General features: G+C 36.7%; 1 protein-coding gene across 7 annotated transcripts in view; it reads left to right on the top strand.

Annotated features, from left to right (window-relative positions):
* The window catches only part of RAD54B (RAD54 homolog B), a 744820-nt gene that overhangs the window by 88128 nt on the left and 641776 nt on the right, over window positions 1–14916 (top strand). For all 7 annotated transcript variants that reach the window (XM_079116907.1, XM_079116906.1, XM_079116911.1 and 4 more), the window contains 4 exons: window positions 482–657; window positions 5143–5404; window positions 7921–7987; window positions 8180–8380. In XM_079116907.1, coding sequence (XP_078973033.1) covers window positions 482–657; window positions 5143–5404; window positions 7921–7987; window positions 8180–8380 — 706 coding nt within the window. The remainder of the gene's footprint in view (window positions 1–481; window positions 658–5142; window positions 5405–7920; window positions 7988–8179; window positions 8381–14916) is intronic.

The raw sequence follows: 14916 nt of genomic DNA, 5'->3' as shown, positions 1-14916 counted from the left end.
TAAACTATTGTGCTTTTGAATATTACCTAGGAGATGTTATATGCAGTCCACAACTTAGATGAAAAAAGAATAGGAAGGGAAAGGAGAGAGTGAAATAGCAAAAGAAGTATTGATAATGGGAAATATCAGGGTTTTAGAGAGGTCAGATCTTATACCGATGCTTGACCTTTATGTTCCTCTCCTTTCTTTCTCTGCTCTCTACCCCCCATAATTGTGTGTGGGTAATAATGCTGTGCTTGTAGGGTGGAGGCAGCAGCCACTAGATGACTGCATTAGAACTGCTCAGTAATTCACCCAGTAAAATGTATGTTACTTTTTAAAAATGATTGAATCCTGACCTATAACGTTTTCCTTAAGAATGAGCTTGAACTTTTCAGGTAGCTATTGATCTTTAACCACCACCCACCCATAATTTTGGCATTTTTGTCTCCTTTTTAAAAAAACAATCACAAGCCAGTATTAACATCATCATTTTGAATAGGAAAAAGAACATAACTCAACTTGTGATGAAAATGAAGAAAGGAGCCTATATGAAGGCTTGCTAAGGGTCTTCCCTGCTGATTACAACCCTCTTCTGTTCACTGAAAAGGAGTCAGGAAAACTACAGGTGCTGTCAAAGCTCTTAGCAGTTATCCACGGACTTCGTCCCACTGAAAAGTAAGAGATGAGGTTAACAAATTGCCCGTAAGCACTCGTGGACTTTTGATTGCACTACTTCTAACTTCTCCCCTGCTTATCTTAAATAAGAAAACATAAGAAAAAAAAATTCTTCTTTGAGGTCATGAACAGCTCCTGGTATTTTGTGATGTTGAATAATGTGTAAGTTTTATTTAAGAAAAACTAAATGTAATTTATTTGAAAAAAAAAAAAACCTATTGATATTTTCTGATATATAATGTAACTTACTTTTCTATCTCCTTTTTCCTTTTTTCTTTTATTGTCCCTTAAATGTTGACACACCCTCGTCTTTTTTCTTTGTTCTTCTCACTTTCAACACACTTCCTAGGGGGTGATCTCTACTTCTCATACTTTCAACTATCATCCTTATAATATTGACTCCATGTCTGTATCTCCAGTCCAGTCTTCTCTTTTAATTTCCACATTGTTATTTCTGCTTAATTGGCATCTTAATCTATTGTGGGTGTCCTGTAGGCCTTCAAGCTTCAGATGGATGTCTAAAACTAGCTTCAACATTTTGCCATTGCGAGCCTGATCTTTTCTTTATCATCCCTTGGCTTGATGAGTGGTGTCATAATGCATGCAAAAACCTTGAAAGTTATTCAGGACTTATTTTTTTTTCATTTCCCTAATACTGTCAGTTACTAAATCCTATTTGTTTTATTTCTTATCTCAGGAATCCCAGTCTTTCTGATACCAAGATTTTGATTCTTGTAATTCCTTCTTGGGCTTATCATGGTCTTTTATGAACCACTTCCCTCTCATATTCAACCTCATTGCATACTCAGCATTGCCCTTAGTTATATTTCTAAAATATGAATATGATCATGTCACTTCTTTTCTTAAAAAATTCATTCAAAAACTCTTAGTTGCCCTGTAGAAATTTCTAAACTCCAGCACCTTTGACAGGACCAGTGCCTCCTTTACCAGTCATACCAGTCATGGGGTCCAGTCATACCAGACTATCTGTGAAATCTGTAATTTGCCCTGTTTCTCACTCTGTGTGCCCTTGAATGTTGCGGGTTTCCATATGTACTATTATCTCTGCTTCTCATTCTGAGGCCAGCCGTAGCAACTTAGCAAGGCCCTTTCTCAAAATAAAAAATAAAAAGGGGTGGGTAAAGCATCATTGTTAAAGTATCCCTGGATTCAGTCCCCACTTTAAAAAAAAAAAAAAAAAAAAACCCTCTCTCTTTGATACTTGTGTTTTGTTCCCATATTGCTATCCCATCCTGGTTTCCTTCTTGGTCTGTATTTTCCTCATATTTAAGACAGTGTTTTAAAGTTTTTGTTTCCTAAGTTTTAGGCCTATGTTTCTTTAGGGTTGGGTTTGAAGATTTATTTTGTTCCTTTAAATGGACCATGTTTTCCTGTTTCTTTGCATGCTTCAGATTGATGAAGATTGGACTTTGAGGAAAACCTCTCCTAGGATTGCCTTTTTTTTTTTTTTTTTTTTTTTTAAATTTTTTCAGTGCTGGTGGTTGAACCTAGGACCTTGATTGAGCATGTTAGGCAAGTGCTCTACCACTTAGCCATACTTCCAGTCCTAGGATTGATTTTAAACATCTTAATTTCCCCAAGAGTCTCATCTCTGCTACTTCTAGGGACCTTAGCTGTTCTCAATATCTTGTCCCAGAGGTCGACAGTCCCCTTTCAGTTTTCATAGGCCATGTCCATTGCTTCCTGTGGCTTCCCCTAGCCTGAGATCCTAGTTACTTTCTGTTCTCTCTGGCTTCCAAGTTAGGTGTGGCAGAGACCAATCCCTCAAGCTGCATTCATATAGGTTAGAACTTTTTAGCCACTCTGCTGGCTTCAGTTCACAGAAGGAAGCTGAGAATTGGGCTGCCATATTCCAAAGAATCCCTCAAGCCTTGCAGCACAGGGGAAGGATTAGGGCAAGTAAAAACACCAGGAACTTTCCTACTCATTTTTGTGTGTTTTTTCCAGGTGGGTTGTTTGGCTAGTTGCAGTGGGTCTTTTACTGGCTTCCAGAGCTCCTATAAAGTTATTTTAGTCAGTTTCCAGATGTTATTTATGCTTCTGTAGGGGAAGAGGGTTTTGAACTTTTCAGGGCTACCATCTTGCTAACATCATTTGCCTGATTCATTTTTGACTTTAATGACTTTCTTTCATGGTTGATGAGAATTTAGTGCTCTTATGTCCCCTTCACCTTCCATCTTTCCAAGACAAGTCATACTACAACTTTTGGCTAAATTAACATTTAATACTTATATTATTGCAACTAAATGTTTTTTATTGCTACGCTAAATGTTACCATGATGCATTCCTTTCTTTAATAATCTCTCCCCCAAATGCTTTTTACCCATCTTCCCATTTACTTCGTTCTTTTTAACAATTACAGAGTTTCCCTATGCACCTCAGTAGCTTTTCAGCTAATGTTAGTCTTTAAGTTATTTTGTACTTTTTAAACCTTTTCTCAATGAGTCCTCTGTTCTGCTACAATTTGAACTGATTGTTTTCTTTCTTTCTTTTTTTTTTTTTTTTGCGGTGCTGGGGTTCGAACTCAGGGCCTTGTACTTGCAAGGCAAGCACTCTACCGACTGAGCTATCTCCCCAGCCCTGAACTGATTGTTTTCTAATCTTGCTACATAGATGTCACCATGAGACTTTTAAAAAAATTCATTACATATAAATTTCTTTTTCTTTTGTGTTCAGTCTCCTATTTTCTGTGTTTCATGTTTGCTGGAATATCCTAGTATTTTCCTAAGAGAAGATGGGAAGTAAATATCTGACTTCTTTCAAGTTTGAAATTGTCTTTATTTTACCCTAGCACTTGACTAACAACTTGCCTGATGATAAAATTCTAGGTTGAAATAGTATTCCTTTAGAATTCTGACAGTATTGTTTTATGTCTCTTCTAGGTTTTAGAGTTGATTTTGAGAAAATCATGCTTTTCAAATTTCCATTCATTTGCATGTAATCTGTTTTAAGTTGTGAAAGATTTAGCAACTTTTCTTCTTTTCTTATGCTTTGAGTTGATGTGCTTTATTAGAAATCATTAATAGTCATTTAATAGGAGTCATTGAGGTAGGCACTTTATAGTCGTCCTTTTAATCTGAAGAGCCCATGTTTGGGAAATATTCTGTCTTTCATAAAATGAGTTCCTTCCTTTGGAATTTCTACAAGTCAGTTATTGAATCTTTTGAAGTGACTTTTTAACTCTGTTATGTTCTTTCTCCTTTTGGTCATCACTTTTTCTTTTCAATGTATTTCCTGACAGACTCTCTTGTTATCTTCCAATTCTATTTTGATTGTCATTTTAAAGACATTTTTCTTATTCTTGATTGTTCCTTTTAAAATTGCATCCCCTCACCCCACCCCCTACCCAGTACTGGGGATCAAACACAGGGCATTGTGCTTGCAGGGCAAGTGCTGTACCCCTGAGCTACATTTACAGCCCTGTATCTTCTTTTTGTGAATGCTGTTTGTTTTCTTCAAATTGTATTCTCTTTCTTTCATTGTTCTGTTTTATTTAGATTTCTTCTTTCTTATCTGTTTGTTTTGGTTTCTTCTTTTCATGTCAGTCTCACATCAAATAGCTGGTAGTCCTTAGTATCCATATTTAAGAGTGAGGCAGTCAAATGTTTATTGAACACTTCCTAAACTTGTTGACTCATGGTCTTCACTGGTAATCAGACACTAAACTGGCTTTTCAGTTTGGGGACTTCCTATCTGTGGACCTTTTCTGGAGTCATTCAAGTATTTCCATAGACAGTCCTTGGGGGGTTGTGACGTGAGAAGGATACCTGGCTACTTATTCATCTGGGAGTTTGCAGGAAAAGGGGACTAGGGTCTTACCATCCAGTATCCAGGCTTTCATTTTTATTTGACACAGTATCCTGCCTTATACAATCCCCTGGTCTGAGCTTCTTTGTTTTATATTCCAGAGAGTAAACATTCCATTTGATTAAGAAAAGTCAGCTATTCACATAGGGGCAGGGTCTGGGTTCTCTTTGCCAATGTTTTTATAATAGCTGCAGTATAAATTATTACTTCCCCCAGAGCTGCCTTAGCAAGATTCTAAAGTGTGAGTGAACTTGTATTTATTTCTTCCTGGAATCTGCCTCTTAGATTTCTCCTCTCTGCTCCTAATCAGGTCACTGCTTTACTCTTCCCTTTTTACTTTCATGTATGAATGTCCACTTGTTTTATCAAAGGTAGAGTGCCTTTTTGTTCACTTGTATATTGCTAATTTTCCTGCTCTTTGTAGGGTGATTTCAGAGAAATGAAGTAGGCGGAAAGGTCTTTATTCCACTCTCTTAAAACTGAAAATTTAGATGATGACTTTAAAAATTGAATGTGAAGGAATATTTATGTTGTAATTGTATAAAGTCATTGTTGCATGTTCTATAAATATCAGTAACAATAATATGGTGGTATTTTCCTTCAACTAAAAAAATGTTACTGTCTTTAATTGTGTATAAAGAATCTTTTTGATTACAGGGTGGTGTTGGTATCCAACTATACACAGACCTTGAATATTTTACAAGAAGTATGCAAGCGTCATGGATATGCTTACACAAGACTTGATGGACAAACACCGATCTCTCAAAGGCAGCAAATTGTTGATGGCTTCAATAGTAAATACTCTTCTGATTTTATTTTTTTGTTAAGTTCAAAAGCTGGTGGTGTGGGACTTAATCTTATTGGAGGATCTCACTTAATTCTTTATGACATCGATTGGAATCCAGCCACTGATATCCAGGTAGGAATATTTATGAATCAGGCATTATCGAATGTTATGGTGATAATATTGATGATGATGATGTATAAGTAACTTAACTGCTGCACATTGAGTCCTTATTTTGTGTAAGGTGCTCTGCTAAGTGCTTTTCATTTACCAACATTTTAATCTTCATAATACCCCTGCAAATATGGATATTAGTAACCCCATTTTTTACAGATAAAGAAATGGAAGCTTGTTGTAGGTCCTAAAACTTATAAGAGGCAAAACAGGATTCAAACCCAAACCTTGTATTTCCAGGCCCTAACTTCACAGTGCATTTGGGTCTTCATGATACTCATGGCCATTAGGCGAAGACAATAAAATGTTATGAATTGCTGTGATCAATTTTTGCAGGCTACAGTAAGGGTATAAAATTAGCTTACTTAGGAAATGTTTGACTTTTTTTTTTTTTTTTCCAGCAAGCATTGTTTTCCCACATTTTTTAATGATTCATTATAGTTGTACATACTGGTGGGACTTCTTGTTACATATGTGTACATGAACACAATATAACAATACAATTTGACCAGTTTCATTCCCTAGTGTTGTGGGGCACAACTTAAGAACAGACCAATCACCACTGAGAAGTCCAAATTTGAGTCTTTATTTGCTGGCCAGCTGACTGTCTCACACAGTGCCCCAAAAATGGCTGTTGGGAGAGCAGCACTGACTGTAGGGTTGCAGGGGTTTTTATACCATAAGTCAACACATCAATCATAAGTAGCTGTTGCTATGATTCAAAACTACAAACTAACATCATGAGATCTAAAATCATAAGCAGAAAGGGAAGTGGGTCAAAATGACCTTAGTTGGGTATAAGTTAAAGAATGGTTACTAACATCTAGACAATCACCATTGACATGGTACATTGTTTAGGAAAAATAGGAATCAAAAAGAGAACAATTTTTCATTATACAAGAATTGCCATTTTCTCTTACTGAACATGTTATGCTAAGCAACTGTTGGTGGGTACAGAAGCAGGGTATTTCCATGGGGGAAGTATTTCCTACATAACATGGAGTCTCAGTGTAAAATGGGGTCTGTTTAGTCATTGTCCGTATAGTCTGGCCTATAACATTTCCAAGGAGTCAAATATGCTCATCTGTCATACCCAGTATTTCCTTTCCCTCCCCTTGATCCCTTTTCTCTACTCTACTGATTGCCCTTTGATTTTCATGAGATTCTCGCCCTTTTCTTTTCCTTTTTTCTATCTTCCACATATGAGAGAAAATATATGACCATTGACCGTCTGAGTTTGGCTTATTTTGTCTAATCTAATGGTCTCAAGTTCTGTTCATTTTCCTACAAATGACATTATTTCATTTTTCTTTATGACTGAACAAAACTGAATTGTGTACATGTACCACATTTTCTTCATCCATTCATCAGTTGATGGATACCTAGGCTGGTTCCTGAGACGAAACCTTTGGTTTTCTGTAGTATGTAGTCTATATTCATGTATTTTGAGATTTCTACTAGATTCGTAACTAAGTTGGTATGCGCATTAGAAAATCCTAAGACAACCCTCCGGTTTACTGATTCACTAGAAGGACTCACAGAACTGAGAAAAGCAGATGTACTCACATTTGGTTGTATTAATGTAAAGGATACTAAAATTGCCAAAGGAAAATGTGCATATGACAGAGTCCAAGAGGGACTGGGCAAAAGCTTCCATTTGTCTTTCCCAGCAGAGGTATATGAACAACTCTTAATTCTTCCAGCATTAATAATGAGTGATATTATATATGAAGTATCACCAACCAGGAAAGTTCACCCAAGCTCTGGTGTTTAGAATTTTTGTTTTGGTCAGTCCTGTAGGCATGGAGCACATGCATGGCTGAGCTTATTTGCTTAGTCTCAGCCCCTTCAGAGGCCAAATGTAGACCACATGGCCCAGGGCCTTCACCTGTATCATACTGTTAACATAAACTGTCAAGTATGGCCCAAGGCTTCAGATAAACAGGACACTGTTTTGAGACAGGATGTTCCAAGGGCTTAGAGAAATGATCTCTTAGGGGCTGGTTGGAGGCCAGACTTTTCTTTGAAATGTGCAGAGTTTGAACATCAAACCTTTATAGTATCATTGCTAATCCTTAAATCACAGGGATCTACATAGAGGCTGAGTTGATTGCAGATATCCTAGGGGATTTTGGGGGCTGAATCTTTAGCTATTTTGGACTGGGAATGAACCCTTCATGCTCATGCTATTCTTGGTTCTTTACCTTCTTGCTGTCCAAAATTATTGTCTCATTATTTTTAAAGATATACCCTCTTACTGTGTGGCATCGCTGCAGTTTGTTTTACAGTACCTCAGTGAGTGCTCAACCCTCTCTTATCCCTAGGACAAAGATATAAAGTGGGATATGCTTGGGCATGTGTGTAGGTTTTGGTTTTTGAAGTTTTGAGTAAAATCCAAGTTTTTAATCTTAAAATATATTCTTGCAAATTACTCATTAGTTTCTGCTGTACTCAGAATTATCACTTATTTTCTCTAGGCTATGTCTAGAGTATGGAGAGATGGTCAGAAGCATTCTGTATATATTTACAGACTCTTAACCACAGGTAATAACTATTCTAATGTGACAAAAAATATATATCCTTTGAGTAATAAAAATAATTTTTTTGGTTAAACCGTGTTTTAATGTTAGAAATATATTATTATTGTGTTAATTAGTATGGTAATAAGCATGTTTACCCTACAAAAATAATAGATATAAACAGCTGAAGGAACTCTAATGAATGTTTTTTCTTTAGGTACTATAGAAGAAAAGATCTATCAAAGGCAGATCAGTAAGCAGAATCTTTCAGGGGCAGTTGTAGATGTAACTAAGACATCTGAACATACACAGTTTTCAGTAGAAGAACTTAAAAATTTGTTCACATTACATGAAAGTTCACATTGTATCACTCATGACCTGCTTGACTGCACATGTACAACAGGAAAAGATCATACAGGTTTGTAGTATTTAATTCTGTTGCTATGTTAAAGTTAATATGTCTCTCTTTAGAAATTGAAAATATTTAAAGAATAACTTCAGAATATTTATCATTTGCAAATGTTGGTTTTCTTTTTTCCCTCAGGTCATAGAGCAACTGCCAGATATATATTTGAGAAAATATTTAGTTAGACTCATTTTAGCTTCTTAGTTCTGAATTGATTGTGAAAAATTAACTTGATTAAGGGAAATCTTTCAAAACCTGGTATAATGTATTAGAGTTAGAAAAATTGTTTTTAATCCTTGCTTCCATTTCATTAAAAATATTCAACAAAATAATCCTACTGTTTGTTTATATTGGATAGAACTTATTCATAAGGGGGTCAGACTTTCTGGGATACTTAGTGTGGTCTATTGTTACACATAGTACTTGGTGAACTGCTAGTGCTGCTTAAGTAAAGCTGAAAATGTCAACTGTCCAAAATTAGACACTATTCAGAAAACAACTAGATCAGGAGTAGGACTTGAACAACAAGCAATGTCCAATAGTTGAAAGTCACTTGATAGATTTGTATTGAGATATGTTTAAGAAATTAAACTATATGAGACTAATATGAAATAATTTGTTATATTAGCATATAAGGTAATTTATATAAAATTTGTATATTCTAAAATTTATTTATTTTATTGTAAACAAATGGGGTACAACTTGTTTCTCTGGTAGTAGATGAAGTAGAGGCATACCATTTGTGTAATCATACATTTACATAGGGTAATATGGTGTTTGATTCATTCTGTTATTTTTTCCTTCCTCCCACCCCTCCCACCCCTCTTTTCCTTCTATACAGTCCCTCCTTCCTCCATTCTGGCCTCCCTCCCACCTCCCATTATGTATCATCATCCGCTTATCAGAGAGATCATTTGTCCTTTGGTTTTTGAGATTGGCTTATCTCACTTAGCATGATATTCTCCCATTTCATCCATTTGCCTGCAAATGCCATAATTTTATTCTTCTTTATGGCTGAGTAATATCCCATTGTATGTATATGTATGTGTGTATATATATATATACACACACACACCACAGTTTCTTTACCCATTCATCAATTGAAGGACATCTAGGTTGGTTCCACAGTCTGGCTATTGTGAATTGAGCAGCTATGAACATTGATGTGGCTGTATCTCTGTAGTATGCTGATTTTAAGTCCTTTGGGTATAGGCCAAGGAGTGGGATAGCTGGGTCAAATGGTGGTTCCATTCTAAGTTTTCTAAGGAATCTCCACACTGCTTTCCAGAGGGGCTGCACTAATTTGCGGCCCCACCAGCAATGTATGAGTGTACTTTTCTCCCCACATCCTCTCCAACACCTGTTGTTGCTTGTATTCTTGATAATTGCCATTTTAATTGGGGTGAGATGGAATCTTAGGGTGGTTTTGATTTGCATTTCTCTTATTACTAGAGATGTTGAACATTTTTCTATATGTTTGTTGATTGCTTGTAGATCTTCTGTGAAGTGTCTCTTCATTTCCTTTGCCCATTTGTTGATTGGGTTATTTGTATTCTTGGTGTAGAGTTTTTTGAGTTCTTTATATATTCTGGAAATGAGTGCTCTATCTGAAGTATGATTGGCAAAGATATTCTCCCACTCTGTAGGCTCTCTCTTCACATTGCTGATAGTTTCCTTTGCTGAGAGAAAACTATTTAGTTTGAATCTATCCCAGTTATTGATTCTTGCTTTTATTTCTTGTGCTATGGGAGTCTTGTTAAGAAAGTCTGATCCTAAGCTGACATGTTGAAGATTTGGACCTACTTTTTCTTCTATAAGATGCAGGGTCTCTGGTCTGATTCCGAGGTCCTTGATCCATTTTGAGTTGAGTTTTGTGCAGGGCAAGAGATAGGGGTTTAGTTTCATTCTGCTGCATATAGATTTCCAGTTTTCCCAACACCATTTGTTGAAGAGGCTATCTTTTCTCCATTGCATGTTTTTGGCACTTTTGTCTAATATGAGAAAACTGTATTTATTTGGGTTTGTGTCCGTGGCCTCTATTCTGTACCATTGATCTACCTGTCTGTTTTGGTGCCAATACCATGTTGTTTTTGTTAGTATTGCTCTGTAGTATAGTTGAAGTTCTGGTATTGTGATACCCCCTGCTTCACCCTTCCTGCTAAGGATTGCTTTAGCTATTCTGGGTTTCTTATTTTTCCAGATGAATTTCATAATTGCTTGCTCTATTTCTGTGAGGTATGTCATTGGGATTTTAATTGGAATTGCATTGAATCTGTATAGCACTTTTGGTAGTATGACCATTTTGACAATATTAATTCTGCCCATCCAAGAACATGGGGGAGATCTTTCCATCTTCTAAGGTTTTCTTTAATTTCTTTCTTTAGTGTTCTGTAGTTCTCATTGTAGAGGTCTTTCACCTCTTTTGTTAGATTGAGTCCCAAGTTTTTAATTTTTTTCGATGCTATTGTGAATGGGGTAGTTTTCCTAAGTTCTCTTTCTGAGGATTCATCACTTATGTATAAAAATGCATTAGATTTATGAGCATTGATCTTACATCCTACTACTTTACTGAATTCACTTATGAGTTCTAAAAGTTTTCTGGTGGAATTTCCAGGTTCCTCTAAATATATAATCATGTTATCAGCAAATAGGGATAGTTTGAGTTCTTTTCCTATTCATATCCCTTTAATTTCTTTGGTCTGTCTAATTGCTCTGGCTAAAGAGTTTTGAGGACAATGTTGAATAGAAGTGGTGAAAGAGGGCATCCCTGTCTTGTTCCAGTTTTCAGGGGGAATGCTTTCAGTTTTTCACTGTTCAGAATGATATTGGCCATGGGCTTAGCATAGATGGCCTTTACAATATTAAGGAATGTTCCCACTTTCCCTATGTTTTATCCCTTTCTAGTGTTTTGAGCATGAAGGGGTGCTGTATTTTATCACATGCATCTATTGAAATAATCATGTGATTCTTGACTTTAAGTCTGTTGATATGGTAAATTTACATTTATTGATTTCCGGATGTTGAACCAACCTTGCATCCCTAGGATAAAACCCACTTGATCGTGGTGCACTATCTTTTTAATATGTTTTTGTATGCGATTTGCTAAAATTTTGTTGAGAATTTTCGCATCAATGTTCATTAAGGATATTGGTCTGAAATTTTCTTTCCTTGATGTGTCTCTGGTTTAGGTATCAGGGTGATATTGGCTTCATAGAATGAGTTTGGGAGGGTTCCCTCCTCTTCTATTTCATGGAATACTTTGAGTAGTATTGGAATGAGCTCTTCTTTAAAGGTTTTGTAGAACTCGGCTGAGAACCCATCTGGTCCTGGACTTTTTTTTGTTGGTAGGCTTTTGATGACTTCTTCTATTTCATTACTTGAAAATTGATCTATGTAATTTAATTTTTTTCTCTCACAGTCTTTAAAATTCTGTCTTTATTTTGTATATTAGGTATTTTCATTATAATGTGCCTTGGTGTGGGTCTATTGTAATTTTGTATATTTGGAGTCCTGTAAGCCTCTTGTACTGATTTTCTATTTCATTCTTCATATTTGGGAAATTTTCAGATATTATTTCATTGAATAGATTGTCATTCCTTTTATTTGTGTCTCTGTACCTTCCTCAATCCCAATAATTCTTAAATTTGACCTTTTTATGATATCCCATAATTCTTGTAGATTCTGTTCATGATTTCTTACTATCTTCTTTGTTTGGTCAACTTTGTTTTCAAGATTAAATATTTTGTCTTGAGTGTCTGAGGTTCTGTCTTCCAGGTGTTCTATCCCATTGGTTATACTTTCTGTGGAGTTTTAAATTTGGCTTATTGTTTCCTTCATTTCAAGGATTTCTTTTTGTTTGTTTGTTTGTTTTTTTCAGAATATCTCTTTATTGAAATGATCTTTTGCTTCCTGCAAAACTGTTGATTGGTGTGATTATTCAAAGCTTGCATTTGCTCTCGCATCTCATTGTTTGCTTCTCTGATCATTTTAATTATGTACATTCTGAACTCCCTTTCAGACAGTTCTTCTGCCATGCTGTCATTGGATTTTATTGCTGTAGCATCTAGGTTTGTTTGGGACATTTTCTTCCCTTATTTTCTCATATTGCCCAGGTATCTACCCCTCTAGTAGTGGAGCTCTATTGGCTTATAGTCTCTCTGTAGATTTCCAATAACTCGCCTCCTAGCCTTCAGTAGCCTGAAGTCTTGGAGGAACTTGATAATGCAGTGCTTCACAAGGAAGCTGCCCCTCTAGGGGTGGTGGCCTTTAGGTTGGGTAGATTCCCTGCTAGTGGGCAGAGGTGCCTCCACTTGTTGACCGATGGTCAGTCAAAGAGGGACTAGACTGCGGGCTGGGGCATGGCTGGTCTGGGCCTGTGTCTGTCTCTACTGCCCTGCTGGGAAAGCTCACTCGGTGGAGAAGACTCACGGAGGGTGGGGGGGCGGTCTTGCTGGGCAGCTCTCCTCTGAGAAGTTTCCTTTTGTCCAGAACTACCTCCTGGGTTGGGCAGCCCTCCTCTTCGATGTTCCCTGGGATCTGGACCTACCACCTGGGCCAGGGAGCCTTGCCCTGGGAGTGAGTCTGGGGGGGGGGGGGGGCTCCTCTACAACGCTCCCTGCTGACCGGGTTCACCACTCCAGCCGGGGAGTCTCGCTGGGCAACTCTACTCCACGAAGTTCCCTGCATTCCGGGGACTACCGCCATGGCCCTATTCTATTCACTAGAACTAATATAATTAGGTATAATTGTATATAATTGTAATTTAATTATAATAATAAAACATTAGGTATAATATAAAATATGTGTATATATATTTTTAGTGGGTAGATTTGAAACTTGAGATGTTTTCAGATTTCCTCTTTATAGCCATTTTTGGTAATAAATCAACATTTGATTCTATTATGTATTCTTTGTTTTAATATTATTTCCTATCTTCCTTTTTACTTATATTTACTCTAATATTCTTTTTCTGATTTTAAGTCAGATACTTAATTAAATGATAGCAGCATCACAACTAGCTGAGGTTTTTAAAGTTGTGATAAAATTTAAAAGAAGTCTTTGTCTTTTAGAAATGCATAGTGAAATATTTGTAGGTAAAATGATATATGTTTTGTATTTATTTCAGAATATTGAGGAAGTGGTGAAAATGTGGTGATCTAAATAAAAAATAATTGGCCATCTGTTGGTAGTCACTGAAGATTGAGTTATATACAGAGTCTTTATTTTTATCCTACCAGCTCTTATATTAATTTGAAATTTTCCATAGTTAAAAGGTTAAAAAATAAAATGTTCTAGTAGCTTCTTATTGCTCTGAGGATAAATACTATAATCTTTTTTTTTTTTTTTTTTTTTTTTTTTCCTGGTACAGAGGATTGAACCCAGAGGTGCTTAACCACTATACAACATACCCTGGCTTTTTTATATTTTGTTTTGAGACAGGGTCTTGCTGAGTTGCTGAGGCTGGCTTTGAACTTATGATCCTCCTGCCTCAGCCTCCCTAGCCACTGGGTTTAGAGGAATGCACCACCATGCCCAGCTAAAATATTTAAAGTGGTTAGTAAAGGTAGGCTGAGTACTATAACAGGAAACTAAAAAAGCACAGTGTAATTCTATTTGTCATTCATGTAACAGGTTACTGTGGCATTTAGTGGATAGTTTTCTGTAATGTGATTAAACAATCTAGGCTTCTTTTACTTTGGGCCCTTCCACCCCTTGTTCCTTAGAGTCCTCCATGGAGATCCCCTGCATCTGCTGTTTAGCAGTGAGAGAAGAAAAAAATGTAGGGAATTGTGCATAAGGGTGATTTTTATAGGCCAAACCTTGAAATTTCATTGTCACATCCCATAGGCCAGACTCAGTGGCTATATCTAACAGTAAGGGAGGCTGGGAAATGTGGCTGAGTGCCTCGGAGCAAAAAGAAATGGATTTGGTCCCTGCCATTTGAGTCTTGCATAATTCAGCCTTTGAATACTTGCTTCAGTAATACTGAACTTCTCCTCTTGCATTGTTCTTTGCCTTTACTCTTAAGGCTCTTAATTGTTTTTGGCTACTACCAGTTCTTCAATGTGTCAGCATCTCTTTCCTTGCATGCGGGGGCGCCTGGCGTATAGAACTCATGCCAAGGGAATGTGCCTAGCGGATAACAGTCCATGCCAGAGGTTGGAAACTTCCTCTGGAAGATGTTGGCAAGGACTCGTCGTAAGTTGGGCTCTGCTAAGGCTTTCCCTGGAAGACGCTGGCAAGGACTCGTCGTAAGTTGAGTAAAGCCGGAGCCCCTTCTTCAAAATATTGACTTTTTCCCTTTCTTGTTTTTCTAATGGAAACTCACCTTGCTACAGTGAGTGATTATGCTCAATAAAGCTTCTCAGTTGAGGGATGGTAGGAACACAAACAATTCACAGGAGTCAAATCATTTCCAACAAAATAAGTTCTATTGATTACACTAAACACTAATTTTCCTATGGGGAACGGTGAACATTCTGAAGCAACATGTCTTGTGATATTTTTGTTAGCTTTTACAAGACTTCCAATTATCTAGTTACCCGTAA

The sequence above is a fragment of the Sciurus vulgaris genome, assembly GCF_902686455.1.
Source record: "Sciurus vulgaris genome assembly, chromosome: 1".
In the NCBI taxonomy this organism is placed as follows: domain Eukaryota; kingdom Metazoa; phylum Chordata; class Mammalia; order Rodentia; family Sciuridae; genus Sciurus; species Sciurus vulgaris.
Note: the sequence above shows the minus strand (reverse complement) of the source record. Positions and strands in the feature narration are given on the sequence as shown.